The sequence below is a fragment of the Ornithodoros turicata genome, chromosome 6 (assembly GCF_037126465.1).
Source record: "Ornithodoros turicata isolate Travis chromosome 6, ASM3712646v1, whole genome shotgun sequence".
Taxonomy (NCBI): Eukaryota; Metazoa; Arthropoda; class Arachnida; order Ixodida; family Argasidae; genus Ornithodoros; species Ornithodoros turicata.
The window spans coordinates 13,476,088-13,503,505 of NC_088206.1; the positions used below are offsets into that span (position 1 = coordinate 13,476,088).

At 48.0% G+C, this 27,418-nt stretch overlaps 3 protein-coding genes across 6 annotated transcripts in view; 2 read left to right on the plus strand and 1 right to left on the minus strand.

Moving 5' to 3' along the window:
• LOC135399157 (FYVE, RhoGEF and PH domain-containing protein 2-like) overlaps positions 1 to 2,959 on the plus strand; it is a 30,986-nt gene extending 28,027 nt beyond the window's left edge. The window contains exon 19 of the mRNA XM_064630899.1: positions 125 to 2,959. Coding sequence (XP_064486969.1) covers positions 125 to 173 — 49 coding nt within the window. The 3' untranslated portion in view covers positions 174 to 2,959. The remainder of the gene's footprint in view (positions 1 to 124) is intronic.
• Positions 2,960 to 4,726: 1,767 nt separating this feature from the next.
• Positions 4,727 to 18,578, plus strand: LOC135399162 (uncharacterized). Of its 4 annotated transcripts, none has more exons than XM_064630905.1 (17): positions 4,727 to 4,874; positions 4,936 to 5,003; positions 5,065 to 5,208; positions 5,626 to 5,757; positions 5,823 to 5,919; positions 6,880 to 7,099; positions 7,192 to 7,374; positions 7,980 to 8,271; positions 8,883 to 9,306; positions 9,496 to 10,209; positions 10,691 to 10,982; positions 11,053 to 11,345; positions 12,004 to 12,190; positions 12,862 to 13,082; positions 13,560 to 14,280; positions 15,874 to 16,213; positions 18,251 to 18,578. In XM_064630905.1, exons 1-17 carry the CDS (start codon positions 4,804 to 4,806, stop codon positions 18,538 to 18,540), a joined length of 4,689 nt encoding a protein of 1,562 aa, XP_064486975.1. In that variant the 5' UTR covers positions 4,727 to 4,803; the 3' UTR covers positions 18,541 to 18,578. The 4 variants fall into 4 exon arrangements, with proteins under 4 accessions (XP_064486975.1, XP_064486974.1, XP_064486976.1 ...); XM_064630904.1 differs by having other exon boundaries at positions 15,874 to 16,201; positions 18,215 to 18,578; XM_064630906.1 differs by having other exon boundaries at positions 15,874 to 16,201.
• A 307-nt stretch (positions 18,579 to 18,885) lies between these two features.
• The window catches only part of LOC135399161 (laminin subunit alpha-like), a 39,524-nt gene continuing 30,991 nt past the window's right edge, over positions 18,886 to 27,418 (minus strand). The window contains exons 47-64 of the mRNA XM_064630902.1: positions 27,220 to 27,313; positions 27,013 to 27,129; positions 25,843 to 26,028; positions 25,627 to 25,781; positions 25,353 to 25,535; positions 24,913 to 25,049; positions 24,692 to 24,848; positions 23,747 to 24,052; positions 22,921 to 23,076; positions 22,759 to 22,865; positions 22,312 to 22,429; positions 21,934 to 22,245; positions 21,521 to 21,797; positions 21,112 to 21,389; positions 20,794 to 21,039; positions 20,575 to 20,728; positions 20,017 to 20,241; positions 18,886 to 19,949 (exon numbers count right to left, since the gene is read on the minus strand). Coding sequence (XP_064486972.1) covers positions 19,687 to 19,949; positions 20,017 to 20,241; positions 20,575 to 20,728; positions 20,794 to 21,039; positions 21,112 to 21,389; positions 21,521 to 21,797; positions 21,934 to 22,245; positions 22,312 to 22,429; positions 22,759 to 22,865; positions 22,921 to 23,076; positions 23,747 to 24,052; positions 24,692 to 24,848; positions 24,913 to 25,049; positions 25,353 to 25,535; positions 25,627 to 25,781; positions 25,843 to 26,028; positions 27,013 to 27,129; positions 27,220 to 27,313 — 3,471 coding nt within the window. The 3' untranslated portion in view covers positions 18,886 to 19,686. The remainder of the gene's footprint in view (positions 19,950 to 20,016; positions 20,242 to 20,574; positions 20,729 to 20,793; positions 21,040 to 21,111; positions 21,390 to 21,520; positions 21,798 to 21,933; positions 22,246 to 22,311; positions 22,430 to 22,758; positions 22,866 to 22,920; positions 23,077 to 23,746; positions 24,053 to 24,691; positions 24,849 to 24,912; positions 25,050 to 25,352; positions 25,536 to 25,626; positions 25,782 to 25,842; positions 26,029 to 27,012; positions 27,130 to 27,219; positions 27,314 to 27,418) is intronic.

Here is a 27,418-nt window from a genome sequence, read left to right on the forward strand (position 1 = left end):
AGCACCAGCCACGCTCTGTCTATGAAGGATTTCTTGAGGACTCTTGTATTTTTTGGGCAATTATTTTCAGTGATCGTTTTAAAGAATAAGGAGTTCTTTATCACGGAAATTTGTTGTTTTCCAGGTGGACGAAGGCGCTAGAAAAGGCATCAAGAGCCGAAGATCCCGGCTAAACGCTTGCCTTTAGTTTCACATCATTCAAATGTCATTCTAATAACTTAGGGTTGTACTCAATTGCTCATTGACAATGTCCGGCTTCGACGCAGAGTGAGGATTCCGCTCAATTAAGAAGCAGTCATCCCAGTGAAGATGGATAACCTTTTGGGGCGTTATTTGTGTTGTTGCTGCTTGTCTGCCAAAGCTGCCATCTACGATTTGCAAGGAATTCACATATCACATTTGCACAGTCCACGTACGCTGGTTTCATATTATCTAAGGATATTCGTTTGATACGATTCACAAGCCTTACTTTTTATCTCCTCAGCACGAGTACCACGTGCTATACGAACCTCTGCAATGTTGTGTATTTATTGAGTGTTCACACTTGCATAATTTGTACATATGAACCGATACCTGTTTTTAATACCGATGCTGTTTCCTATGAATGTCAAGTGTATATTCACTATGTTGACTAGTCGTAACAGGTTTTAGAACATGACTATGAGGCACTGCAAGCCGTGAGTTTTGCTGAATATCGCCTTTTAATGTTTGTATTGGTAACGCGTCATGTCTTTGGACGGTATACCGTTATGCATAAACCAGGATTCGATGGAAGCTAGTCTTCTAGCCTCTGAGTGAAAAGTCGTCATCCTTACTAAGCCAGATCTCTGCTGCGAACACGTGTTAGAGTTAGAGTTAAACGAGTTAGAGGTCAAGGCAGTGAGGAGGAGCTTCTGAGCAACAATGGCGCCATGGTGTAGAAGATCGTACAATCACTTACACCATCTATAACATTTTGCACGCACCGGTCACATCACATACAGACAGAGTTGTACACGTTACTCGGAAAAAGTAATTGATTACAATTACTGTTACTACTGCGCGAAAAGTAATTCTTTACCGTTACAAATTACTTCATCGAAAATGTAATACGTTACCGATTAAAAAATGTAACGCGTTACTTTTCCCGTTACTTTAAATTGTGAGCCATAGCAAAGCCAACAAGGCTGCAGTGAATGCAACCATGCAGCTCTTGTTGCAAATTCTAGTATGAGACACCAACATACTTGATAAGTGAAATTCACAAATACATTTGAAAGCAACATACAGAACGCATATACGGGTTTATTACAGATTTATGTACACATTTAAAACAACATCGAAACATATCTGTTTCATTTTATTACTATATTGTTATGTTCAGCCCGCACAATTTATCAATACAGTCACCTATTTTACTGTTGCTCCAGTAGGTCGCAGTATAAGGGATTATCATATTACTGTGGTGTGCATGAAACACGTGTGGACTAGAGACGGCCGTCACAGTGATCTCTGCGTCATTGCTTCAGTTGAACTCGTGGTGGAACAGAAGAACAGATTGGCTTGCTGGAAAGAGTTGCCATTGTTGACAGAAGGTTAAAAAAGTAATCGATTACTCAGTAATTGATTACCGAAAATTGTAATCAGATTACTTGGAAAATTACTTGCTCACAAAATTATGTTAAAAAATTACTGAAAAAAGTAATTGATTACTAGTAACGCAGTTACTAGTAACGCGTTACGTACAACTCTGCATACAGATGACTTCGAGGCATCGTCGCCCCGTAGAACCGCTGTCTTACACGAAGCGTCGTTCACATGCGCTGTAAGGAAAAAGGAGTAGGTCGAGGGGGAGGGGGGGGGCAATTACAGCTCCTAGTCGCCTAAATTGCAATTACTCTTTATTTTAGTCCCCTGTCCCTGAAAATTACTCCTCTGCACTGTAAATAGTCCCTAAACTCCACATATGCTTCCGTGCATTTCGTCCCCAAAGCGACTGTAGTCGTGTTAAACTTAAGAAGGAAAAAGAAATCAAGTCTGTCAGCTCTCAAACTACGGTATTACTGCTCCGCGGATAGGATGGCTGGGTGCGGTGAGGTCACGCGCCCTCCTTGCGCCAGATAATGTAATCCTCCGTACTCGCTCTGCTTCCGTATTGGCTGTTAAGACTGGCGCATGACACTACGCTCTGTCAGAAAGTGCGCTCCCTTACTGATGGCGCATGGTGGGCTGCAGTATTTCTCCTGGCGCGCTATTGCTTCTCCTTATCTCCAACAGCGTATATAGTGGACTGACTACATTTCTTTTCCTTTTTAAGATGAACACGACTATTATGGTTATGGCTATACATCTGATACCCAAAAGGACTAAAACTACACTTTTTTTTTTCTTGAGAGAATATAAACGTTTGAAACTTTGCCTCTTGCTGGTCTCGCTTAAGCGTTGCCGCCCGGAAGGCAAATCGCACGCAAAAAAAAAAAAAGTGTTTAGACAAGTGTGTGACAGTTCTTCACACACATGTCATACTGCCTTTTGCTGCAACGAAAGGCTAAAAAACGAAAGGATACATTCACCTTTTCATGCACCTTGTGCCCCAATTCTCGGTGCCGTAGCGAAACATACTGTAAGAAGTGCCAACGAGAAAAGATTTTTTCGTCTCAGGTTTGATTCACGAATTATGTTGCTCAAACTGTAAGATAAGACTGTTAAACAAAGGAAAAGCTCTGCAGACTAGTACCTCTGTCACACATGCAGTCTTCAATCACCATTGAAACCAATTGCCATTGAACATGAGCGTAGCGCCCCCAAGCGCGTAACTTGGCAACCTGTCATAGAGCATTGAATCCAATGCTCTTGGAGAAGTTGACAGGGTTCACGCTTGGTGGCGCCACACGCATGATTTCAATGATGCTTGAACACTGCCTTTGTGACAGAGGCGTAACATGATGGCATTATGAAAGAAAATAAACATTGGATTGCATATATGTTGTTATCACTGATAACAGTATATTCACGAAACAATGTGTTTCCAGCTTATCCTTAATAGAGCGACGACAAGACACCGCATAGAAAACGTGAATATTGCCTTAGTAAGGGGGCTTCTTCGTAGGCACCAAAGCCAATTTCGAATGCGCCATAATCTCATTTCTTGTTGGGGAACACACTATGGTTGTGTTCGTTTATTCAACGCGCGCGACCCCAGAGTCGGAGTCGTGACGTGTGTCATCGTACGTCATCAACTCCAGCGACTCGCATCGAGATGAGAGTCGCCCGGGAGTCGGCTCTCGAGCACCCCTAGTGTTGATTCCTCGAATTTTCGAACGGGAGTCTCTGCCAGGGCGATGACGTCACGAGAGCCTCACCAGGGCATTTTCGCCCAGCAAGAGTCTACTCTCTCGGCTCTCGAGTTGCGCGTGTCCAATAAACGAACACAACCAAAGATGTAGCTTCAGGATTGTGCAACTCAAATTGTCTGCCAGAGCCATTTCTGTCGACGAAAGAGAATGCTGAACGGTCCACATAAAACAACTTTATTTTGAGATGATGAATCGGGAGTTTCATCGCCAGGGGCGATGCTCTACCCCCATTGCTGGTGATGATGTGTGGAGAATGAAATAATGAGCCCCTTCACAATAAGGATCGAAGTCCTATGATGTCCAAAAAAGTCAAAAGGGGTTTGAGGGCAGAGTATTGGTGGGCTGGATTTTGTAGGGACCAAGCGATTTTGAGAGGGGGGGGGGCGAGAGTCCAGCTGATTAAGAGACCCGGAGAGTGTGGATCGGGAAGGTTGGTAGTATGGGCAATGAAGAAGTATGTGCTATAGATCTTTCAGAGCACCACAGTGACAGCAGCTAGGAGAGTCAACTTGTCTCAAGCGGTATAACGCCACTGAGCTGTAAACGCCACATCGAGTCGTATCCTGTGAATTTTAATGCAGCATCTTGACGAGAGGTGGTTCGTGGCATGCGGAAAGCGAGCGTTGGATCAACTCTTCTCAGCATAGCTGGGGGGGAGAATGTCAGTTGTCCAATGGCGGGAAGCCAGGGGTGTCACGAGGCATTGAAGAGTGGAACGGCGGTCTCCTCTCAGCAGCGCAATACTCGTCCGTCTCCGAGACGAGAGAGCTGCTGCTGCGGCGCTGTCAGCGTGTTCGTTCCCCACGACACCACAATGGGCTGGAATTCACTGGAGGACCAGCCTGTGCCCTGCTTCGTACGCAAGGTGGTAACCATTAAGACATCCGTCACAAGGGGTGCAGATGAGCCTCGTATGCCAGAATGTTCAATAGCTTGCAGTCCACGTAAGAACAGCATGTGGTGAGTGCGTAGTCATACAGGGAGCTTGTATGTATCTGCGGCTACCTGATGGACGACCGGAAGCCTCTCTATGGTTATACCACGTGGAAAATAACTTATCGGCTAAGCGAATTGCTTTAGGCTATTGTAACACCCTATAACGGTAGAGATCCAGAGGTATAATAATACACGAGGAACTCTACCATTATATGGCCAGCTACGAAACCACTCCATAACACACGGACAATCTCCGGGACCATTAGAGTTCTACCACAATTACCTTCCCTTCAAGATTAGAAGGAATTCCAAGGTTTTCTAATTCTGGAATTCTTGCACGAGTTGTTCGTACAAACGTCCACGCCACTTCTATATATGAAAATGGGCACTCTGCATAAGCATAGACTTCTTCATGACCAGTGTCACGCGCACCGACTGTAACGTCATTCGCTCGTTCTTTTGGTCCGCGGCCCAGAGTCAGCTGACGTTCCTATCACAAGCAAACTCATTGGTCCTCCTGTGACCGTACGATATGTTGACTGTGCTTCGGAGCACGGTGGCAGCGTTCCTTGTTCAGATCGCAGTCGTCGGCGTCGGCTCCCAGTAAGTATTACACTGAGGGTTTCAAGAGTCAAAGCGAAACACAGCACAACGATCCCTGCAGAACCGATGCACCAGGACTGCGGTCGGCAACAGGGGTTTACCTTCCAGAGTCCGCTGACGAGGATACGAGTGAGTTGCCAGGACGTTAATTCTCTCTTACAAAATACTAATGCAACATCTCGTTTTGAAGACCAGTCAAAGCGAGGCTACGGTCTACCTTGTACACGAGACAACGATTGTTTCGTAAGCCGAGGTTTAGCGTGCCGCGACCTTCGTTGTAATTGCTCGGCTTTGACACCCGTTCATATCAAAGACAAGGGAACCTGCCTTCCAGGTCAGTGGGTAACGTTTCTGTAACGTTAGTCTTTACTTCATTGAGCCTTATTGACCTCATTCCTGTGGTATCATTGTAACAATGCGCTTCTATCTGTTCTGTACCGTAACTTTCTACACGAAATGCAGCCGAAGCTAGCTGTGCTGGTGCCTTATGCGTGCGAACTCCAATTCGCAGCACTCTTGCGTCGGCAGCGTGGCATAGTGTTAACTCGCACGCGCTTTGAAAACAGCGGATACTATACGAATCCTTCCTCTTGGAATTTTTTAAAGCGCTCGTGTACTGGAGAGACAGTGGACGAACGGAAATATTGTCAACCGGATCGCGAGCCGATGTACCCTACTTTTGTGTAGTTCCTACTCTTCCACTGTCTCCGTCCACTGGCATATTCCCACTAATCTCTCGTGAATTTCGTAGCTAAGGCGATGTACGAAGCGTGCATGTACAACGAAGAATGCGCTAAAGGCAGCGCCAACCTTCTTTGCCTGGACTACCTCTGTTACTGCCCCTTCCCGTACGTTCTCAAAGACAATAGCCAATGTGTTGCGTGTAAGTTAGCCACGTTCTTGTACAGAGCATCATCCCGTGCTTCATCGCACTTCCTTGTCTTTCAGCGCCACCTCCACTTTTGCGAACGCTCCTGGCTGTGGTACCTACAGCCTCCCTCGTATTTATCGCCTGCTTCATTGTCGGAGCGTACGCTTGCAAGAAGTAAGAGACCCTCCTTAGTTTCGACGGGTACTATAGGTTCGTAGTAAAGTGCTACTACTAAAACTACGTTTATTTTATTTCATAAAATATCCACCACGCTCAGGGACCCAGCACGCGACGTCCGTATACTTTACGCGTTTCAACGAATTTTCGGAAGCATCCGCAAGACTTTATAGTTTCGGTTTCTCCAAGAGTAAGCGACGTCACCGCGACCTCTGGCGTCTGTATCCTACTTTTCCGGTCTCCGCTCTCCGTCCCCCGTTTATCGTTCAGGGACGATAATCGTCCCTGAACGAATCGTTGCCGAACGCCTGGGTATGTTGGGCATCCTATGACGTCATAGGTCTCGAATGTTGAAATTTTGTGATACTTCCCGGTCACATTGTAGGTAATATTGCGAAGACACGATATTTAGTCCTAATGGGGTTGAGACACTTTCATAGGTTCATTACATCATGGACGTATTGTACTGCACATCAGAATACAGAGGAAAAAAGAATTATTCTTCTACGTGTCGTACTTAGCGAGGTACAAGCCCTCGAACGCATGCGCTCCCGAGCAAAACACAGACGTCACAGACCTCAGAGTTGCGTCCATTCCCATTGGCAGCCGTAAGCACGTGACTTCTGGTGCGCTGCCTCACTGGCGGCGGTGAGGTCTGTGATGTCAGAGCCGCATGAGTTTCGGTATCCGCGATGCCCATTTTCTCCGTTTCTATTACCCTGCTCGCTGTGAAACTTTCAATGGAGGTTCGCATCTATGCAAAGCACCTTTATTTACGTTTATCTGGGATAACCTGGGGTGACCTGTCGCAACCCCTTTAAGTTCTCCCATAGAGGTTAATATTGATCGGGCATCCGGAATTCGCCTCCACCGCCAATCCTTTCTCTCGCGCAATCTGATCATGCGATCTACATTCGGGAGGAGTAGGGAGTTCCTGACACTATTGTTTCTGCATAGGCTTTCTGAAAGACACGAAGACACTGGTGCTACATTAGAGGAAGGCAACAGCGACAAGGTACCAACACGGCCTCAATGGGCAGTTCGGTCTCTGGGGGACCGCACAGACAGCACTGCTATAAAACTCGAGAACACGAATCTTGACGCCATTCATGATCGATTCTTGCGGTTCACGAGGGGTAACCCCTACCGGCAGCATGCACCTGAAGACAAATCATGGGTAAGGCGCTGACAGCAGTGGTGTGAAAGTGGTGGCTGCATTATATTAATTCTAAGCCCTCGCTTCCTGTTCTGTCATTGCTCGCGTCCCAGGGTTCTAAGCGTCCTCCCCGCTTTATACGCACTCCATCGACGCTCGAGAATAACTCTACAGCTGGTGCGGTGTTCCCGATCACGCTCTGGAGCAGCTCTGAAGACATCAGTGCGGTGCACAGGATAACGCCGGATACAAAAAAGAAGCAAGTCTTTTCAACGCCAGGACGAAGGTCCCCTGAGGTACATTTCTTAGCCATCTAATTTGCCGTTGTCCTAGAAATGATGTTTACTTGCGTGAGAGGATGTCGGGAGTATTACAGTCAGACTCCACAGGGATTTGCGTGGGATTTTCATCTTCGGGGTGTCAGGGGCGTGTTAGACACCCGTATTAGCTGGATCCTGCCTTCTGCATACGCATAAATTATTCACACAACTGAGCACGTTGGCGCCCGCTACGCCAACTGCCATGATGCCACGCTGACCATAGATGCCGTGCGCTCATGATAGTGAACTCCATGTAATGCACGCCAGGATATATAAAACGTAAGGTTTCTACAATCGTGCGCACGGAACACATAATGAATACCCTATATTAGAACAAAAAAAAAAATAATCAGATGCCATATGGGTCCCGTGTGGAATAGGGGGGGGGGGCTTCATATCGTTCCCGTATGGGTGTCGTATAGGACCCATATGATGCCATGGGGAGAGAACCCATATGAAGCTACACCAAGTATGTCACATGGTCCCATGTCACGTCATGTAGGAAAGTCATACGGAAATCGTTACAGGCTCTTAGGAGACTGCTATGATATCAGTAAGTTAACATCTCTCTATTTCTGGAGGACGGCTCGGAGAAACTATTGGATCCCACAACCAACATCATGGAAGGAGATCTGACAGAGGATCAGAACAAGAACGGCGAATCTGAATTGAACGTTCTCAACGAGAGAAGCAAAAGGAAGCAGAAAAATCCCGATGGATCTGAAGAGCTCCAGTGGCAAGAGACGCCAAGTGGGCAAGCTGACGACAGCTACGTTGTTGAACCGATGGCGTCCTTTCTGAGAGACAGTCTACTGAAGAGGTCGAGAACGCAACGTAAGGTGCAGATGACGTTGGAATGTCACAACGGTAAAGGTAAGCGAGGCTGTACTCATTGCGAAAACTAATTACATATACAAATATCCCGTTTATTCGAATTCTCTGAATCCCTTGAATCATTTTGACACCTGAGGTATTCGGCTGGCGAGGGACAATGTTCAGACAACGAAGTGAAACGGGGAGGGTACAGATAACTGTTTCAAAATAGCTGGAGCGCGTCCAGGATGCTCACGATATTCCATGTCCCGTTATGGACATCGAAGTCCGGATAAGCGAATGCAGTTCTATTCGAATAGATACAACTACCAGGGCTTTATACGAATGGCGCAGGTTGAGTTCGGGATATGCTGGACATGACTATATGACTATGCAAGTTCACTTCTGGGTTGATTGGATTAAATTTACATGCCACGCCAGATTACAAGTTGACTCGCATTAGTTGGACTAAGCCGGAACTGCACGGATCAATTACGCACAATGTGTAGGACCAATGTGTAAAAATCATTTACTACTCCCTTTAAGATGACGTGTTTCTGCTCTAAGAGATGTTAAGAGCGTACTTATCAACATCTTGATTACGGGTATTGAAGACCCGTGCAGATTCTATACCTGCATCCAACAATTGTTTTCCGGCACTTTGTTTGCAGTTCCCAGTCCCCAGGCGCAAAAAGTCCAGAAGATCAAAGCCATCCCAGACGTGGCTGAACACGACGCCCAGAAACCGCTGACGAGCCTCTTTGAACGTAGCCGGAGGAATATTGACGCGGGCAACGTTCGGTTCCAGTTGCAGCTTCCAAGAAGCCTCAAGCCAGCCAACCCTTTCGCGAAAGACTATTCACCGGCTGTGGCACGTGTCAGCCCTTTCAGTTGGACGGACGATGTACTTCCAGAGTCTGAGTCCGTGGCACTGTCTTTCGTATCGTCGATGTCGAGCCACGAGGTTCTGCCAAAACCAGACATTCAAATGTCGCTGCTCAAAGCGAACCCTTTCAAGCAGAATGACCCGGATGCCGTACCAAGATTCAGCGCTGCTCTGTGGAGCATCAGTTCACAAGAGGAAGATAAGAGTGGGTAAGATTATTTCAATGCCTCAAATGGCTTAGTGAAGAAAACGCTTTGTTGTATGCAATCAATTGTTACTGGTTCACGCGCGGTCTTAGCCTCTATGGGCTCACCCTTGCCCTATTGCCATTGCTATACGCTGTTGATGTATTTCGAAATATGTTTTACGTGGTAAAATATACTAATATTATTCCACAGGGCTAGTTCTGGGCGCAGGCATCGACGCGGTCCAACGCAACAAGGAAAAGAATCTGGCTCGGATACGTCAGAGTCAGTGCAGGATCTGAGAATAAAACTAATTAGCTCCATCTGCAAACCAATTAGTGTCTCGCCGGTTGGGACTTCAAATGCCACCAAACCTTTCAGTCCAACGAGCGCGGTTAACGACATTGGGAGTCCATCGACGTCTAAGAAAGGCAAGGAGCTGTCATCTAGCGGGGAGAGTGCGCAAAATATTTCAATGCACAAAGATGCAATAGACGACCAGCCAACTGCACACACCACGAGAATCGGTTCTCCGAAGACTGACAAAACATCGAGTGACCTACCACAGGAAGGAGCAGGCGTGGGGAGCAAGACTGGATTTCAGAAGCGAGGTCTGTCACCACCACCGCAAGACATCTACATCGCCATGGTTCGGCCGGGATCGGCAGTCATGGGCAAGCCTTCAGGAACGCTGAAGAGGCTTCAAAGGAAGAAGTCTGCGGCGGCTTCCAAGACGAAAGAGGTCTGCAAGATCATTTCACCTTCAGTACCGAAGGAAAAAAGGTCCGGGAAAGAAGACAAGCAGAACCATTCGGAGAGGAAGGGTACCGGAAGGCGCGTCACACGTAGTCTTGGCTCAAGGGAGGACAATTATATGGAAGCGGCAACGAAGATGATGGTAGCGATGATGGGAAACGAACATTACAGGTCAGTCGTATACTCTCTTGTTGTTTAAAGGTAACTCGTCTCCTTTTAGACGACGCAGAGACTTGCTCAACTTGCTTCGGGCGCAACAGTTCCTACTACTATGGTACCATGGCGTACTATGGTTCCTTTTCCTTTTTACGATTCAGGTTGTGACAACGTGATGAAAGGGTTTAAGAGAGCCCACCAGCAGTCGGAGAATAACCAGTTCAGGAGTCTGCATCGGGAGGCGTCTGTGCTTCCCTGCTTCCCCAGAAAATACTTAATATATAGGTATAGCCGAAATGTTACCCGTTAAGACGGGAGCAGTTAGCAACGTGTTAGGGATTCTTTCCTACCTTCCCCCAATAATTAAAAAACTGATTCCCCACTGACACAAAAGTACTGTCCTCCGGGACGATTTATCACTAGGAGTCTCCCTTGTATTTGTCTGATAGGCTGCGATATTGCTGCAGCAGCAAACTAACCTACGTGTATTTATCAGACGCGAACGAAGCCACCTTCGCCAAAGCATAACGGCAGGACTGGACGAGAACAAGCCTCCAGTTATCGTCGGCGTTGCCCTGGATGAGGCTCAGTACATCCTCCAGTACGATGTCAACCTCCAACAACAGCCGGATCAGGCTACTGGCCGACGCAGGTCTGCGACGGAATGGAGGCATTCTCCACGGCCTGGTACAGCTGAGTCCCAAGTGTTTGTCACCAGGAAGACAACGGCAATTTCCAACGTGTCTCCCTGCTTCATCGACTCGCTGATGTCGAGGGAAGACGTCCAGGTGCCTGAAATTGCGCGCACACTCAGTAATCAGTTCCTTATTGCAATGGTCACCGCGATATCGGTTACAGGTTACTCCCTTACCGCTAAAAGACATCATCAAGCTGCAGCACCCTCAGGTACCTCCAATGGTGATGATGCCTCTACGAAAAGGGAACAACATTCCGAGACGTGTGCCACTACCCACTGTCAACGAAAGTAGTACCAGCGTCAATATCATTGCGGACGCCGATATCATCACCGCGTCGAGCTCAGCGGTCCAGGAGGTCTCGCAGCGGGATTATAAAGCAGAAGAGCCCAATACGAATTCGCCGATGCCCAAACCGCGCCTGACACCACTGCACGCTTCGCTGTCCAGGGAAATGTAAGCCAATTCCCTCAGTTTTTGGCGTCTTTTCTACGCTAGACACTAGGAGAGGTGCACCCTCTGTGAAAGATTTATTCTGTCCTTTAGCTGCTTCAACTGCATTGCGCGTAGTGGTCGGCTTGTTCCGTGCAGCACGGTAGGGTCCAAGGAGACAGGTGCTTCTCTCTGCCATGTGGCACGGTAGCCTTCAAGGTAGCCTCCAAGGGGACGGGTGCTTCTCTCTGCTAAAACGGTGCTGCTACTGATGACGTGCTGGGACAGAGAACCAACGCCCCCTAGAGTAAATAAAGCCTGATAGCTTAAACGATGTGACGCAGTCATGAAGTCTGCCAATCATAGCCATGTTTTCGGCTGTCGTAGTTACGGAGACTATAGCCACCATCAGCCACATGGAAAGTCACTGGCAACCACAGAAAGCCTGTGTTTAGAATCGTCTGCGACGAATTGCAGTAGGAGAAAGATGAGGCATTAAGCAGGTCTTCTACGTGGCGTGACCAAGCACACATCTCTACTCCGACGTGTTCGTCCTCGCTGTTTATTTCGGCATCCTAAATTACTGTCGAATAATTTAGTTTCTCACAAATACCGAAAAGGGTTAAATGGTAATACAATACAATACGTAAATCGGTCACAAAATACGTAAATTCGTATACAGGTCAACAGAAGACACATCTTCAACGACAGCTCCACCTACAGACAGGCGCCAAGTGTTGGAAGCAGTTCCTGTACCGTTCAGACGCAACGTGACATGCAAAGAGCCTGCAGAGCAATCCGCTCCTGACAGCGCTGAAAGTGTTCGCGTCATGCAGGTCGACCCCCAGCGTGGTCTTGAGGCAATCCAGGTAGGAACACGGTATAGTATCAGAACAAGCGCAATACAACGGTATGCGCAGTGAGTATAAAAGAGAAACGCATGAAAAGATTGCGAAACAAATCTCCAAAATTAGTATATAAACCAGGACTGGTTCCGAGTCTTTTTCGTTCACCTGGACCTTCTTTGACTTCTCAGATTTGAGCTCTAGAATATGGAAAGCCGAGCAAGTCCCCCGTACCTGAAATATGCGCACACTTTTTACCTCCATCCCAACATAAGCGTCCTTTCCATTAGAAACAGAAGACAATCAAATGGCTAATGACCGTACAGTCAGTGTTGGACAGAACTTTGGAATAGATTTCTCACCTGACAATGATGGACGGAAGGCGTTGGAACTCCTGGATAGAAGTCTGCCATCAAAGTAACTGTTGAGGTTGACAACGCAATCCGAACTACATAGCTGTGTAAGCGTGTTCCACGCCTTGTTACGTGTCATTGATCAATGAATCACCCGAACCGTGCTCCAACTGTCGTGTTGTAATCTCATTCTCAGCATGTTGCCTTTGTGAAGATTTCTTGCGCTATTGTACTGCTTTTGCCGAGGCGGCAAGGCTTCTGTTTGACGGTCGTTCACAGGGGTCAGGGCACAGTGAAGAGCCGCATATGCTTCAGCTAAACGAACACGTTCTGCTTTGTCAGGGCACACATACACCCCCGTCAAGCACGACAAACATCGGCGACAGCCGTGATGTTCATATGTCTCCTACTCGGAAAGACACCAGGAAGGGCAGCCCATTGAAACTGGAGATGGTATTGGTGGCAGAACTGGATGATGTGGAGAAGCAGGCGTCGCCCAACTCTTCTCAGCGTCGCAGACAGTCTCTAGGCCGCCTAGAGGATGAGGATCCGTCATCGCTGAGGTACAACGCATAAACGATGCTATATAGGCTTAATCATAAAGGCTGCATTTGCATAGCCATTAGGTTCCCATGCCTTATGAATGCATTTGAAGTCATGTGTCTCGATTATTCAGCCATTTGGTCGGTGGAAGTTGTAAATATCTTGTAAATAGTTACGGAGCGCGATCCGGTCAGCTCCTCTCGAGACAGGAAGACAAGCGAACCATATAACTTCTACTTCGAGAGCGTAGAAAAACGTGAAAGATACCAAGAGTCTTCCTCATGCAAATACCTTACGCGTAGCAACTACTGTTTCGTGTAAAATTTTGCTAGTGAATTTCAACGTCATATAAATTAGTCTCATAATAGTCACATGGTGTAATTGTTGAGCGTAATTTACATATGGACTATGCCTGCAAGAACGAGCCTATACGTAGCGAAGGTTATACGATGAGTTCACACGGATGTTTCTCACATATGCGTTGTTGCATCTCGCAGTGGGCTACCAAACACGATGGGTTCCTGCTCAACACTTGAAACCACAGATGAGCGGGTATCGGACCGGATGACGCGACCCATTCGCTATTGGTCCGAACCCCATCGACTACCTCGAAGTGTATTCATAGCACGAAAACAATTTTCGGAACCAATACGAACACGACTAGACATTATTCCTGAAGCCCTCGACGAGACCCTGGCGTCTACGACGACATTGAGCTCTGCTCAGTCTGACTATCCAACCTCATCGGAAGACTTCACGACGGGTACAGAGTCTTATGCTGAAGACACTCAACCGACTTTCAGTACTCCGCTTCAATACGCCGAAACCGTGCGGAGCGACCCGGTGCAGGTGCCTCCAGTACCGTTGCCGAGAGAAAGTAGCCGTCATCCTGAACCCAGGCCTCGTTCTACTTCGGCTCTTCGAGAAAAACTTCGAAAAATAGGGGTCAGAGTCCTCGAGCACCCGTTCTGTTTTCAGCCCTTTGCTAGTAAGGCGAGGGCTGAACCGGAAGACAGCATTCCCGTTGTCAACATTGAACCGCCAACCAGTGATATTAACAGCGTGCGAACATTGAAGAGGGTGTTTGAAGACAGGCCGTCCCAGAGACACCTGGGACGACATAGCACTCGCGCTGTTCCTAGGCCGCGCAAGACAAGGACAAAGGAGCGCATGGAAGCTTCCAAGGAGACATCGGAGGCAAATATTATAGCTAGCCAGGTATGAGAACCTTTCATGATTATTCTGGGTTCCTAAGTTCTAGGGGTGTGTGGGGACATAACGAAAAGCGTGTGATATATTTCTAGCGCAAGGTAACCCAACCAGCACCAATGTACACAATGAGTGCATAGGGTGGACAGGCATAGAGCAGACATGTACAAGATACTCAAAAATGTATTTAAGATAAGATAATAAATACTGACGTTAGAATGTAATTAAGATAGAGTATAAATAGATGAAGATTAAAGTAATTAAGATAGAGTACGAAATACTTCAAAAAGTATTTGAAATACAATTAAGATACTATTTATCCTTGAACGCAAAAAGTCACCAGTCACTGGTCAATGGTGCAAGTCGCCACTATGTGACATGAATCACCTAAACCCGGCGTATTACGCAAGCCGTCCCGGTGTGATAGGAATAGGAGTCATCTAAACACAAGTCCCAAAAAGGTGACAAAGAGATACAACATAACTCCACGAAGTATGTGTGACCCAGAACAAAGCAAACTTCTAGCAGGTCCCTGCTCGGCGAGGTCAGAATTCGGCGTTACCGCGTCAGGGCACACATAATAGAACCCTCCCTCGCCAAGGATTAGTACACACGGGGCAAGATCTCTAAATGGAGTCTTCCAAGAAGGGCCAATGTCCGGGTCAAGTCCGAGGGACTCAGGAAATTTCCACTGAACAAGCAAGATAATGGAAAGACGAGACACAGAAAGGTTGACAGGGAGATCCAAAATATGTAATTAGAGTATTGAGTAGAAAATACCATAAAATGTATTTTAAATAGAGTACAAATACACAAAACAAAAAGTATTGAGTAGAGTACCAAAATACCGCATATTGTATTTAAAATACAGTATTTTAAATACAATACTCTAAATACGTACAAGTCTGGCATAGAGCAAGGTTGCTTCTTTGCCGTGGATAGATTCCGTATAGGTTCTTCCTGGGTTTTCTGACAGACCTTCCAGATGAATTGCGGCACAGTTCCCCTTGAAGTCGGCCCAGGACAAACACTAACCACCCTGTCTCCCACTTACTGCTGCGCTAACAATAAATAAACAAGAGCTTTTGACGATGTGAATGGGGTTTGCGAGTAGCGTCTGTGTAGCGTCTAGACGCGATCAGGTAATGTTCTAAGAAATTCACTTTCATTTGTGTTTCCCGGGCGCTGAGTCACGGTTGAAAGAGGAAGGTAACTCGGATCTTATCTGATAACTTGTTATCAGTGACCCAGTTGGGGCAACACTTCCTAGATAGTAGGAGGCAACACTTCCTTTTCTTATTCGCGCTTTCATTGACTTATAGCAGCATCCATAGCAGGGCTTCCTGTGTGACGCTGTGTCACGTGGGGCGTAGGCCGGATGCTGTCTAGGTGTTGGTTGGGGTCATACCTGGCGACAAGAGACAGATTGAAATCTTTCAAGCGGTGTACGCTGGTTAAATGTGTATGAACTGTGATGTCAACCGTGCACGCGCAACTTGATCACACAACTGGCCCACGATGCGCGAAAGCAGTGTCCGTCCGCATTTCGTGCCTGCCGTACTCTGAAGGAAAAAGGCGCGTATACTGGTGTTGTGGTTTCAGTGTCCAAGCACATCCCGTTCCTCTTCATTGGTGGGCCGAAGGATCCGCGCATTCCAGGACATTGCTGGCAGAAGCATCCCTAGGAGGCGTTCGAACAGGGAAACCCCAGCAACCACTGCGCTAACAGGAACAGTAACCACTGCGCCTGTCCAAGGCGATGCGACCGGAGAGGCAAGGACGTGGACTGCCAGTAATTCTCCGTCGCAAGAAGTGACGAGTGCGCTTCCTGAAGGTTGGGCTCCGGACGTGTCCCTAGTGTCCGCTCCACAGCTGCCCAGACGACAAAGGAAGATGGGTCCGAAAGGCAGCGCTGAGGCGATGGCGAAGAGTGAGTACACAGGTGAACACATCCTTTTGGTTCCTACCGTTTGTTATTTATTGCTGTTGCGGCCCCGTGATATTCAGTGAAATTCAGTATTCAGTCGTGACCCACTGACGCCAGCGGAGGTCTACTTATAGCGAGTCACACATGCAGCGACGTCATCATGCAAAGGAAGCTACACTCTGAAGGGGCGGGACGCCTTAGTCGTTGCATACAGTGACCAGTGTGGAGAGAGCTGCGTACCTTCGTGTCATGCACACTGTACAGTTTGTACAAGGTGACGCATTGTCGACAGCATCTCATTCGGCAGTGCAGTAAAAGGACAAAGGACCAGACAAACACAGCACTGTATGGATCATGCTTTTAGTATGGATCACCAACCCGCCCGGATTTTAACATTATTTCAGTGCGTTAATCCATGTTACTTATATGATGTCGCATAATTCACCATACGTGTTCACACGGATGGATGCGGTGCAAGCACAAAAGCCGCGTGCTTAGGGAACTCTTGTTGCCCTCAATACCAGCGTGCTGTAACAGACGGACGTATGGTGTCGCACCCTTGAAGGTAGTCGTCATTCCATGCCGGGTAGTTCCCGAATATCTGAAGCTCGTTCGGTAGACCTTGTGCTCCCCGTGCTGTGCTTGCTGAACCGCCCGGTTCTTTTGTTCTTGGAATCTCCAGAGCAGTTCCCACGGTTTTGACTCCTCAACAAAGAGCGACACAGATATGACGTATCTGTGGTCAAAATATGGCACATAAATTGAGGAGGGACATGTATACCGCAAAGCTTGCATAGGGTCAGAAAAGAAACGAGACCTGGTGTAAACAGCACGGGTGGGTCAGCTGAACTTCCCTGAAGGTCGCTTACCATCCAATTGATTTCGAGTCAAATGGGTGGCAAAAGCACAGCTGGTCGACCAATTGGATCCAATTGAAAATTTTCCAATTGGACCCAATACTTTTTTAACTGGAACGGTCCCGCCCTACTCTTTGCTCTTTAGGCAAAACCTTAGTCCAGAGCCGGCCTTCCCACGCGTCAGTCATTCAAAAGTCCTGCAGATTGTCCGGGGAATTCCTTCGCTTGAACGTCTACGGTTTGTACAGCTCGAAGAGTACTTAACAGTAACGCTGGTGGCTGGAGCAGAGCCACAACATAGCGGCGCTTGAGAGGACCGTATGGGCGACGCCACTCCATCTGCGTGAGCTAGATACCCAGGGCGACAGAATGAGCGAACTTCTCCGGCTCCTTGAGGTTGTCATCGTGCTTACTACACCACTATACTAATCAATGCGGGTGCATAACATCGTACTTGATATAGGACAATGATATGGCTTACCCACGATATCAGCTAGCACACACAACCACCGACGGCCGTTCAGGCGCTTACTGAGGTATGCTTCAAGCGGCACATTCGTGCCCGCAATGACTCATGGGGTAACTTTGCCAGTCATGCATCCTGTCGGTTGCCGTGTTGCAGGGTGCACATCCCAATGTACGCATGTTTTCAGTGGTGGGTAGTTCTGCGGGACTATCCAAAATCCAGAGCAAGAGAGACTGCGCACCCTCTCCCTTTCCTGTACCACCATCGTCTTCCCTAACTTCTCCCCCTTCAACCTCCCCTTGGTGGACCGAGCCGCCATCCCTGAGGAGGCTCTTCGCGCTTTCTCTAAACATCACCCCACTCCCTCGTGAGTCGTGCCCACAATATGATCTAACTTCCGCATCACAAAACAGACCCCACCACGAAACCCCCGGAACTAGGAACAAGGAGGGACATACACACGTTGTGTGTGTGTGTCCCTCGTCTTGTGGTTTGCTATCATGGAGATTTATCACCAGATCGCATGCCACTTAACCATTCTTTCACATAAAAAAAATGCACGCAACAGATAGAGGGGGATGGTTTCTAGTGCATAAATTCTGCAGGCAGATGGTCCATTGTTAGTCGTTGCGTCATCGGAAATTACGTAGATAGCGACGCGATAATTCATTAATTTGTTGGCAATATCCCCAGGGTGTGAAAGCAAGACAAAACGAAAGGTCCACGCAGGCGGGCGACACGAGGTACCCAGGCCTTTGCCCAGACTCCTGTCGCGTGCTGCAACCAGCAGGGAGCAACCGGAGTCGTCGTCCTCTTTCTCGGTACAAGATGCCAGCGCAGTAGACTCCCTCTTCGCCGTAACGTCGACGGAGTTCGAACGCCGTCAGCTCAACTCGTTCCATTCGTTTGACGGTGTAAAATCGTCCTGCTCGAAGCTGTCACGCCACACCAGCGGAACGAACTCTTCAGAATCTGAATGGTACTCGTGTACCTCCACGGATTCCGACGAGTGCCATTAGCCGGACGAAATATATTAATATATCTGATGTGAATGGACTGTGAACCCTGTTTATCACATTATTCGCCGAAATGATAACGCATTATCTTTGTCCACGCCGAGACTGGGAGGTGACATGGGTTGGAATCCCGGCACCGGTTGGTGTTGTCTGAGGTTTTCCCTGCGTTTTCCGTAGACTTTCTAGACGAATGTCTGTACAGTTTCCCCTGAAGTCGGCCCAGGACGCATACTAACCCCCCCTGCCCCCCACTCCTTCCTGCTGTCCTCTCTCCATCTGTCCACATCTGTGCACCGCTCATAGCCACAGTTACTTCACGGCGCTAGCGCGAAAAAAGAAGATAACACATTGAAAGCAAAAGGGCATTTTATTCCATCGGCTTGGGAGAGGGAAGCATGTTTTTGTGCTTGCTTAGAGTCTTGAACTGACGTCAGAACAACTCAACGTTTACAATTGTACGGGGCCTCGTATTCACGCAAGCGCTCAACATCGTGACGCGACACACCGGTTCGCAGCAACCACAGAAATAAAAGATGGCGCCATCGGGCTGGGGCTTGATCACGCTGATCATCTGAGAAGTCCAACTGAAGGTAAACCACGCCAGCTATATTATCGCTAGGTAGTATTGCTTGGTCATATGCAATACTACCATTGTGGGACGGTTCTCTTGAAATTACCATGGGCGCTCAAACACATAGTGGGGTGGCGCATCTGTCGACGAAGCCCGTTTGCTGGCGGTGCTCTCAATCTCCTACGTCCCGTGTTTCTTGATTGCAGGGTACAGGATTTGTGATTGTGATTGTGTTGTCTGATTGTAGCGTCTGTAGCGTCAGACAGTAAGCTCCAGAGAAATAAAGATGTGCAAATCGTGCAGTGTGAAATATTAGTACGTGCGTGTTATTCGTGTTGATTCCTATGTACTGATCCAGCGTTTTTTTGGCAGTGGCTTTAGCCGTAAAACGGCCTGAGCACTGTTAGCGAAGAGCCAATGTGACAAAATACAACCGTATTCAAAGTAGTATACTGTTTTCTATGCATTGAGGTTGAGAAAATAACTGCATTCGTACTACCATTTCACAGTCGAGCGAGTTCTACACGACCGCCGAAGAGACATGAAATTAGAGGGAGAAGAAAAACTCCTGCTGTATCTTAGATGGTAGGGCAGGAGTTGAGATGCACATCGCCGTGGACCTTGCTCTCTGCAAGGGACTGCAACTTGCTGTTGATCTGCAAATAGCGGATGCAGCCGACGTACTGGTCCGTCGTCTCGACGGCGCGAGTGTTCGCAGGGTCAGGCACTCCTCCAACGTAGAACGGGTTAGCCGTGTCTGTAGCCGTCACACCACCAGTACCGAATGCCACCTTACTCTGGCCGGCAGCGCTCAGCGTCACCACGTTCTGGTTCTTCACAACTGCAATAAAATAGTCATAGCGCGTGTAAGCATCACGAAATGCTTGCATGACGACGGTTTGTGTTACCTTTGATGGTGTGCCATTCGCCGTCGCAGAGATTTCCTGCTTCAACGGCGGCTGTTATAATGCCTGCTCCGTTGTCTACCATGAACTTGATCGTTCCGTTGGCAAGCTGAAGCAGGACGAAGTCCTTCTGGTCGTTGCTGTGCACAGCAACTAGAACGCCGGAAGGTCTGCGTGGCTTCACGTCGAGCTCCAGAGTCATCTGCTTGCCCACCTTGTAGTTGTCGTCTGCGAACATAACCGAGAAATCAATACGTCCTTCCAAGTATTTGATATTACTATAATTTGAGATGCTATTAAAGCTACGGACAGACACGGAATGCCGAACGGATAAAAGTACGATGGAAGAAGAAAAAGGAAAGGAAGTGGCGATAAAACTAGGAGAGAGCGCTAGTTGAACTGCAACATGAACACAAACGAAGCAGGAGAAACACTGAGAACACGCACACCAAAACTAGCTTGGCGAATTCTTATGATCTTATCTTCTTATGATCTTATCTTATGATTATTATCTCAGCAACCGCTGTTGACAGTGGAGTGACACTGAAGCTGCGTACTTACACAGAACGATTCGGCTACCGTTGCCTCCAAAGAAGCTTCCAGTTTCTACCTTCTGCGAGCACCTCGTTACATCAACTCTGTTCTTCACTCTATTTAGCTCTTCACTTTGAACCTCCAAGTTTCGAATACAGCCAGGGAAAGATGACGTGACCCCCTACAGAGACACAAATAAAGGCATGTCGTTTTCTGCAACAGAAAGGTCTGGCAACGGTTACGTACCTTGAAAATGTGCTTTGCGGTGGCCGACAAATTTTGGGGTAGTCCGCCCAAATACGCCGGAGAATGAAGATTGAGAGAGTTGGTCATTCCCTGCGAAGTGCCAGTAATTGGTGGCTTCTCGTCCATGTAAAGTGTACCGGCCTGGCCACGTCTTGTGAACTGGAGGGAGTGCCAGTCGCCCAAGTTGTATGACTCGGACGACATAATGAGTCCAGGGCCCGTGCCGCAGCTGAACATGACGTGGACCTGCACGTTTTTGGGAAAACAAACGCGTGTCTATCCATCAGACCAGGACAGTGGCGGAATGTGTGGACCAACCTTGCCGTCCTTCATAAAGATGGCGATATAATCGACCATATTACTGCTGCCAATGTAGAAGAGCACGCCGTCCCTGTGCTGCGTGCGGAACTCCATGGAAATGACTGATTCGTCAAGGAGGCTGCCGATGAGGAACGTACTGATATGATACTCCAGCCGACTGTGCGGTGTATTTCCAAAGCGGATCCCGCTGTCTGGTCTCAAGTCTTCGTCTTCCGCAGGATGAAGAGGAAGTACGCAACCGGGTAGCGTAACACTGGGTCGACTACCTGAACCACCTAATGGGGTGAAGACATTGTGCCTTGAAGAGCTTCTTGAAACATTCACGGCTCACACGATCTACATTCTGCCTTTTGTCGGAACACACACAAGGACAGGAACACACACAAGACAGCAACTGTGCGCGTACCTTCAAGCATGACACCCGTTCCTGGTGAGACCATCTTGTCGTCGTCCTTCCTCTCGAGTGACGTAGGACATTTTGCTAACGCAACATTAGTCCTGTCGGCCGTTGCAGCGAAGTTCTGATGGTCTCCACGTACAGTGACGTCACCGAGACAACCAATGAAGAAGGGAGCGTGGCTCAGACCCACTTCTGGGTTGATCTCGTAAGACTCTGGAACTCCGCCAAAGTACAACTTGCTGCTCGTTGGCAAGTAAACTTGTTCTGCTGTATTTAGTTGTCTCTGCAATGAACGGTTGTTGATGATGATTGCTGAATGACGTCATACTGAGCTGTTATGTCCGTCGTTTTATATAATATACGAAGCAAATATCGCTTTTTTAGTGCGTAGTGGCACTTTCAAATATTTATATACTTACAACAATGGCGTCATCAATGTCCAGCCTGAGACGCGTTACGTAACTGCTTGCTGTGACGTAGTGCCATACGCCATCGTTGTACGTCACATCCGTTTTGACTTCGCCTCCGGGTTTGGCACGCATAAAGAGCGTTCCGTCTCGAATGCCGATGGCCAGGTACGTGCTCTGGTCATCGTTGGCGGCGTAGAATATCAACCCGTCCGGTTCAATCGTGCGGAATTTGAAAGTGATCTGGTTGTCTTGTGTGATGTCCGAGGAAGGCATGGCCACGTAGCCAGTGGCGTCACCAGTGAATGATATGACACGAGCCACCTATGTAAAATCGGTGTGTCGTTAAGAGAAAACAAGAATCGCATTGGGCGTTCAGCGAGGACTTACTGAAGGCGGACATCCAGAACTAACAGCTAATGCCTCTTTTGTCTTCAACATGTCGATGCGGAATGCGTCGAAGTCCATATCTTGTATGCACCCCTCAAATTTGACTCGAGTAACGTTTCTGTGAGAAGAGGGAAAAATAAAGTTCTGCATTTCTGAAGACATTTCCAATCACACGAGTGACATTCCCCCAGAGCACCCCAGCGGAAGCTGCGCAAAACGACATAGCTTTCCGTGCTTTTCTATACCTATGCGGCTGAGCACAAGACATTCGACACTAGTCGTCTGCTACGTGCGAAGTAAGCCATTCCCAATATTCTGGTGTCATGCAAGTGCTCGACGAAGGACGCGACGGAACTTCCTTCCCGTGTGCAGTTTTTCTCCCACTAGAATATTCCACGAGGATGTCGCTCGTGCGAACACACTGTATGGATCGGAAGAATCGCTTACGAGAAGCCGTGTTCTTTTGGGTGACCGCCAATGAAGATATCATCTATGGACTCCAGTGTTGTCTCTTCTCCACGGTACATGGTAGACAGTGGCCCCTCCTCTCCGACCTGTTCTCAAGGATTTTTACATTCACTGGACGCCGTGTATAATTTCTTGGCTTACCGTTAGCGAGGCCTGGTTGTCGAATGTTCCGCCATCAATCCTGTGCCATTTCCCGTCGTTGTAGCTGTGGCGAGTGGGAATGACCGTCAACTGGCCGCCGAGGTTGAACTTGAACAATACGCGACCATCACGAAGCTCCAGGGCCACAAATCTTCTCTGTAACAGATATGAGTTGTTACGTTCGTGAGCTTTCTGCGTCACGAGACGCGCTTTAATTTTAGGAGCCAGAGAGACAAGAACACAAGGTTTGAATTATCGCGTTGTCATCGCATCGCTGTGAACCCAAGACCTCTGCAAAGAGCGCCGAGCCAGGAAAGCTCCGTTCTGGCCAATTTCTCTAGCGTGTGTCGTCTTGACACCAGAGCCCTGGTGCATGTTCAAAACGTCGTGTTAAGGTTGTGCTGTAGTCATTTGCATGTTATGGTCTCGTGTTCACTCCTTGCAGAAGGCGAGATGCAAAAATATGAGAAAAGCACAGGTCTCGTTCGAACCACAAAATACGCAGTGCGTTTTGTAAGTCGCCCGTCTGTACAGACACAACGTGGAGCTACCTGCTATAATGTACATAATGAAGCGATACGCATGTGATTATTGGTATCGCCGTTTGCTGCTATGAACAGTGTAAATAGAGGCTAAATCACAGAGGGCGCTGGCCATAGAATTTGCTTGCTGGGCAGGCCGTCCAGCCAGACTTGGTCTTCCTAAGCTAGAGTACACTAAACAGCGTACACTGTATCAGTGACCCGAAGGCACTGCGTGTCACCGCTTTTGGCAAACGAGGTAAGCACACCTCCTGGAACCGTCGCCGCTTAATATGGTAACTTACCTCATGTGCTGGGGCGTTATTGTGAATAAGGACGAGGAGGCCTTCATTTGCGAATGTCTTGAAGGACATGCTGACGCTGACGCCATCGCGGAAGTAATTCTTGTCCTTGGCGATAATGGCATACCCGGTGCCATCGAAGCTCAAACCGTTAGATGTTGGTACGATTACCAAGCTGTCTCGTTCCATCACACTGGCAAGTTCACCTTCACGCTTCGCAAAGTTCCACAGACCAATGGGGGATGATCCGAACACGAGTTCCTCAATGGAGCCCTCGAAGGGATTGCGGTCGTCGAGGTTAAGTTGAACCTGGAAGTGGCAAAAGAAACGCGACATATCACCATAAGAACCATAGCCAATCATTTGTATGTTATCAAGCTCTGTTCGGACATCGTACAAGGACTCCGGAAACATTTCCTTCCACACATCCTATAATACCCTAGTCAGACGGCACACCTAAGGCCGTTAGCGGAACGGCCGTCCAACATATGTATGACGTCGTTCTCTGATTTGTTGAAAATGGGAGGCGTACACCTTTTTTGTGACGATTATGCAGTTCGTAATTGCCACAAAAAAGGCGTAGGCCTCCTGTTTTCAACAAATAAGGGCAGAGAACTATGTCATTGGAAATGATGGTTGGACTACGAGTGAAGTAACGGCCGTTCCGCTAACGGCCTTAGGTTTGCCGTCTGAGGTATAAGGGGACCTATTCTCAAACGGTCCTCGACTCGACTCTCCACTCGAGCTGCTCCTCGAGACCGGACTTCAAAAACCGACCTCGACTCGGAAAGCCCCCCGAGCTCCCGAGTATCATTCAAGGACACGGCCTTCAGTCCTGGAACCTCATTCATATCAATATATACGTTTGACACATGGTGGCTGCTATAAAACACACGTTATTTATCACACAGTTAACACGTGAAGCGTATGTCTCCGCAACACCCCTACCATAGAGTGGTCGGGCACTCCACCGATGTAGAACTTGGCGTGCTCCTGGTCCAAATTGAAGACGCTGTGCGTTCCCTGGAGAAATCGTGTGTCCTTGCTCTCATCCACGCCTTCGCCAACCTCGGTTCTCACAATGAGGTTCACGGTTTTGCCGGTTCTAAAACACAGTTTTGAAGTAGCACAAGTGATGTCGGGGTCATGCGCACATATAAAGAACACACCTGTCGATGATGACCTGATGCCATTGGCCATCAGCCACACGTTTGCTATGGCGAATTTCTTCGGCGCCATCACCAAGATTGACAATCAACACCAGGTACCCGTGCCTGAGGATCAGCGCCATGTAGTCGTCTTGGTGCTTTGAAAAGAAGTAGTATTTAAGCTCGCTTTATGATGTTGGAGTTTATGCACTACAGTTTGAATCACGTCGTGTTATAAGCTGCGCAGATGTCTGTTTTGAAAGGAACAAAGAAAGTCCGTACGGAGTACTGACAATGAAAGGACATCGCGAAAGGTTGTGGGTGCATTATCTTACGATCACAAGTGACACGTATCATTTATTATGGCGTGACAAGACCGGTCACGAAGAAGCTTAATTGACCACCAAGCTCACCTCCCGATTTTAAATTACTGCACACATATAGGCTATACTCCAACTTACTCCAACGGAACGAACCGCCCTTCCAGGACTGCCGGGTTCGTTGCCCAAATAGAAGAGGACTCCGTCGGTGTGCGCCGTCTTGAAGTACATGGAGAGTTCTGTGAAAGTAGCCGCGTCTCGAAGGTTCTCAGGGTTGCGCAGCTGAACCGTTTGGTCTCCGTTGAATTCCATTCCAATTTTGATCTGAACGGTGAAGACAGGCGATCGAGACGCGTATTAACTTGAAGCCAACAGTAATTACAGCGATGAATGAAACAAAAAAACACTCTGTTACCCTATTAGCCTCGTCCTTTGCCAACTCCACCTTCCGTTTGAGTTCCTCTATCTTGTCCCTCACGTCAGTGGCCGCGGCCTTGTTGTATCCATCCTTCACCGAGAGCCTATCTGCTTGCCTGTTCAACTTTGGAACATCCTCTATAGCTTTTTCAACTGGAAAAGTCATGCCCTGTAGCGTTTTTCGTGCTGCACATGCCGCCTAATGTTTTGTTACCGAATCTGGAAGCTGCCAGTAGGGAATCCTTGACACCCACGCTGTCAATGGAAACTTCCTTGGCGTGAACATTGTCGCCCGGTAGACGGCCCAGGAACTCCTCGACGCGGGCAGTTGTATTGGACGCCGAGAACTGGGTCTCTCCTGCGGACTGTAGACTACCTCGAATTTTGTCATTGACGTCACCTACAAAGGGGCACAACGAAGGTTAAAAGACAACGGTCGACGCCACTGCGCATTCTATTCTTCCCGGGCCTAACGGGGCACTAAAGGATGGTGTTACCTTAACAGCAATACAAAAGGAACGAGATGCGTCCGTTGCGTCGTTCGTGATTTATGATCGATAGAAAAAAAAACGCGATATCCGCTTGCCCTCTTCTATCCTCCTCAGTGCGGAGCGTCCTCCCATTGGTTTCCTCAAACGATCCCCGGCGATGATTGGGCAAATCGTTCCAGGAGACCAATGAGAGGCCAATCATCGCGGAAGATCGTTTGAGGAAACCAATGGGAGCACGCTCCGCACTGAGGAGGAGAGAAGAGGGCAAGCGGAAATTGCGTCTTTTTTTTTTTTCTATAGATCATAAATCAAGAACGACACAACTGATGAATCTCGTTCCTTTTGTGTTGGTGTCAAGGTAACGGCGCCTTTCATTCCGCGAGGATGAATTTCGGCTCTTTACTATTACAGTGTCCCTTTAAAGGTACCGAAAAGCGGTTCACCCCATCAAATTCGTTCATTCAACAGCGTATAAATCCTCAGAACTATCGTCCTTACCACACGCATCGTTTTGTTCTAAAAAATCAAAATTTAAAATTTCGGGCAACACTGTGCCGATGTAGACACTAACTTCGCATTGCCCGCCATGTACGGCGGCAGAACTCCACTGCATGCGCATAACACTGTGTCTAGGCAAGGACGTCAAGGGCTTGATGGGCTGGATACGTGAGTGCCAGTAATGCCCGCTAAAATGAGGGTTTCACGCCAGGCGTCGCCCCGACCGATTTTATCGCAATTTTGACAACGAATTAGAATGTTTTAGAGCGACATATCATATCACGTGTTTTCTTTTCTTTCTTTTTTTCTATATAGCAACAAGCTTTTAAATGACACGTAACATGTAAGCTGCTTGGTTGTTGCTTTCCGTTTCCAAAACAAAACGTGGAACTTACCGAAACGCAAACCGTCGAGTTCTCTGTTGATGTATTCGACGTCCCTGCCACTCCTGTCGTTCTGGGCCCGAACGGTCGCCAGTTGACGATGTGCTGTAGCCATCCTACGTTTGAGGTCTTCGAAGGATCACGAGGTAAAATGTTTGCGATTAAATCACTCTCTTATTACGCATACGTTGCCGATTACTGATATGCTCTGAATAGTACCATTGTCCACGTGGTCCTGGAGCTCTCTTGCCTTCTCTAGAAAGTCCTCACTTTGTTCTTTGGACACCGACACTGTGTCAACCACGCCGTCAGACTGAAATAGATATTGGGTAAACACTCGACTCACGATTGACTTGACCAAAAACAATACAATGACTCTGCTTTTTCTCGTCCACGTCTGCGAGCCGGCGACAGTGAA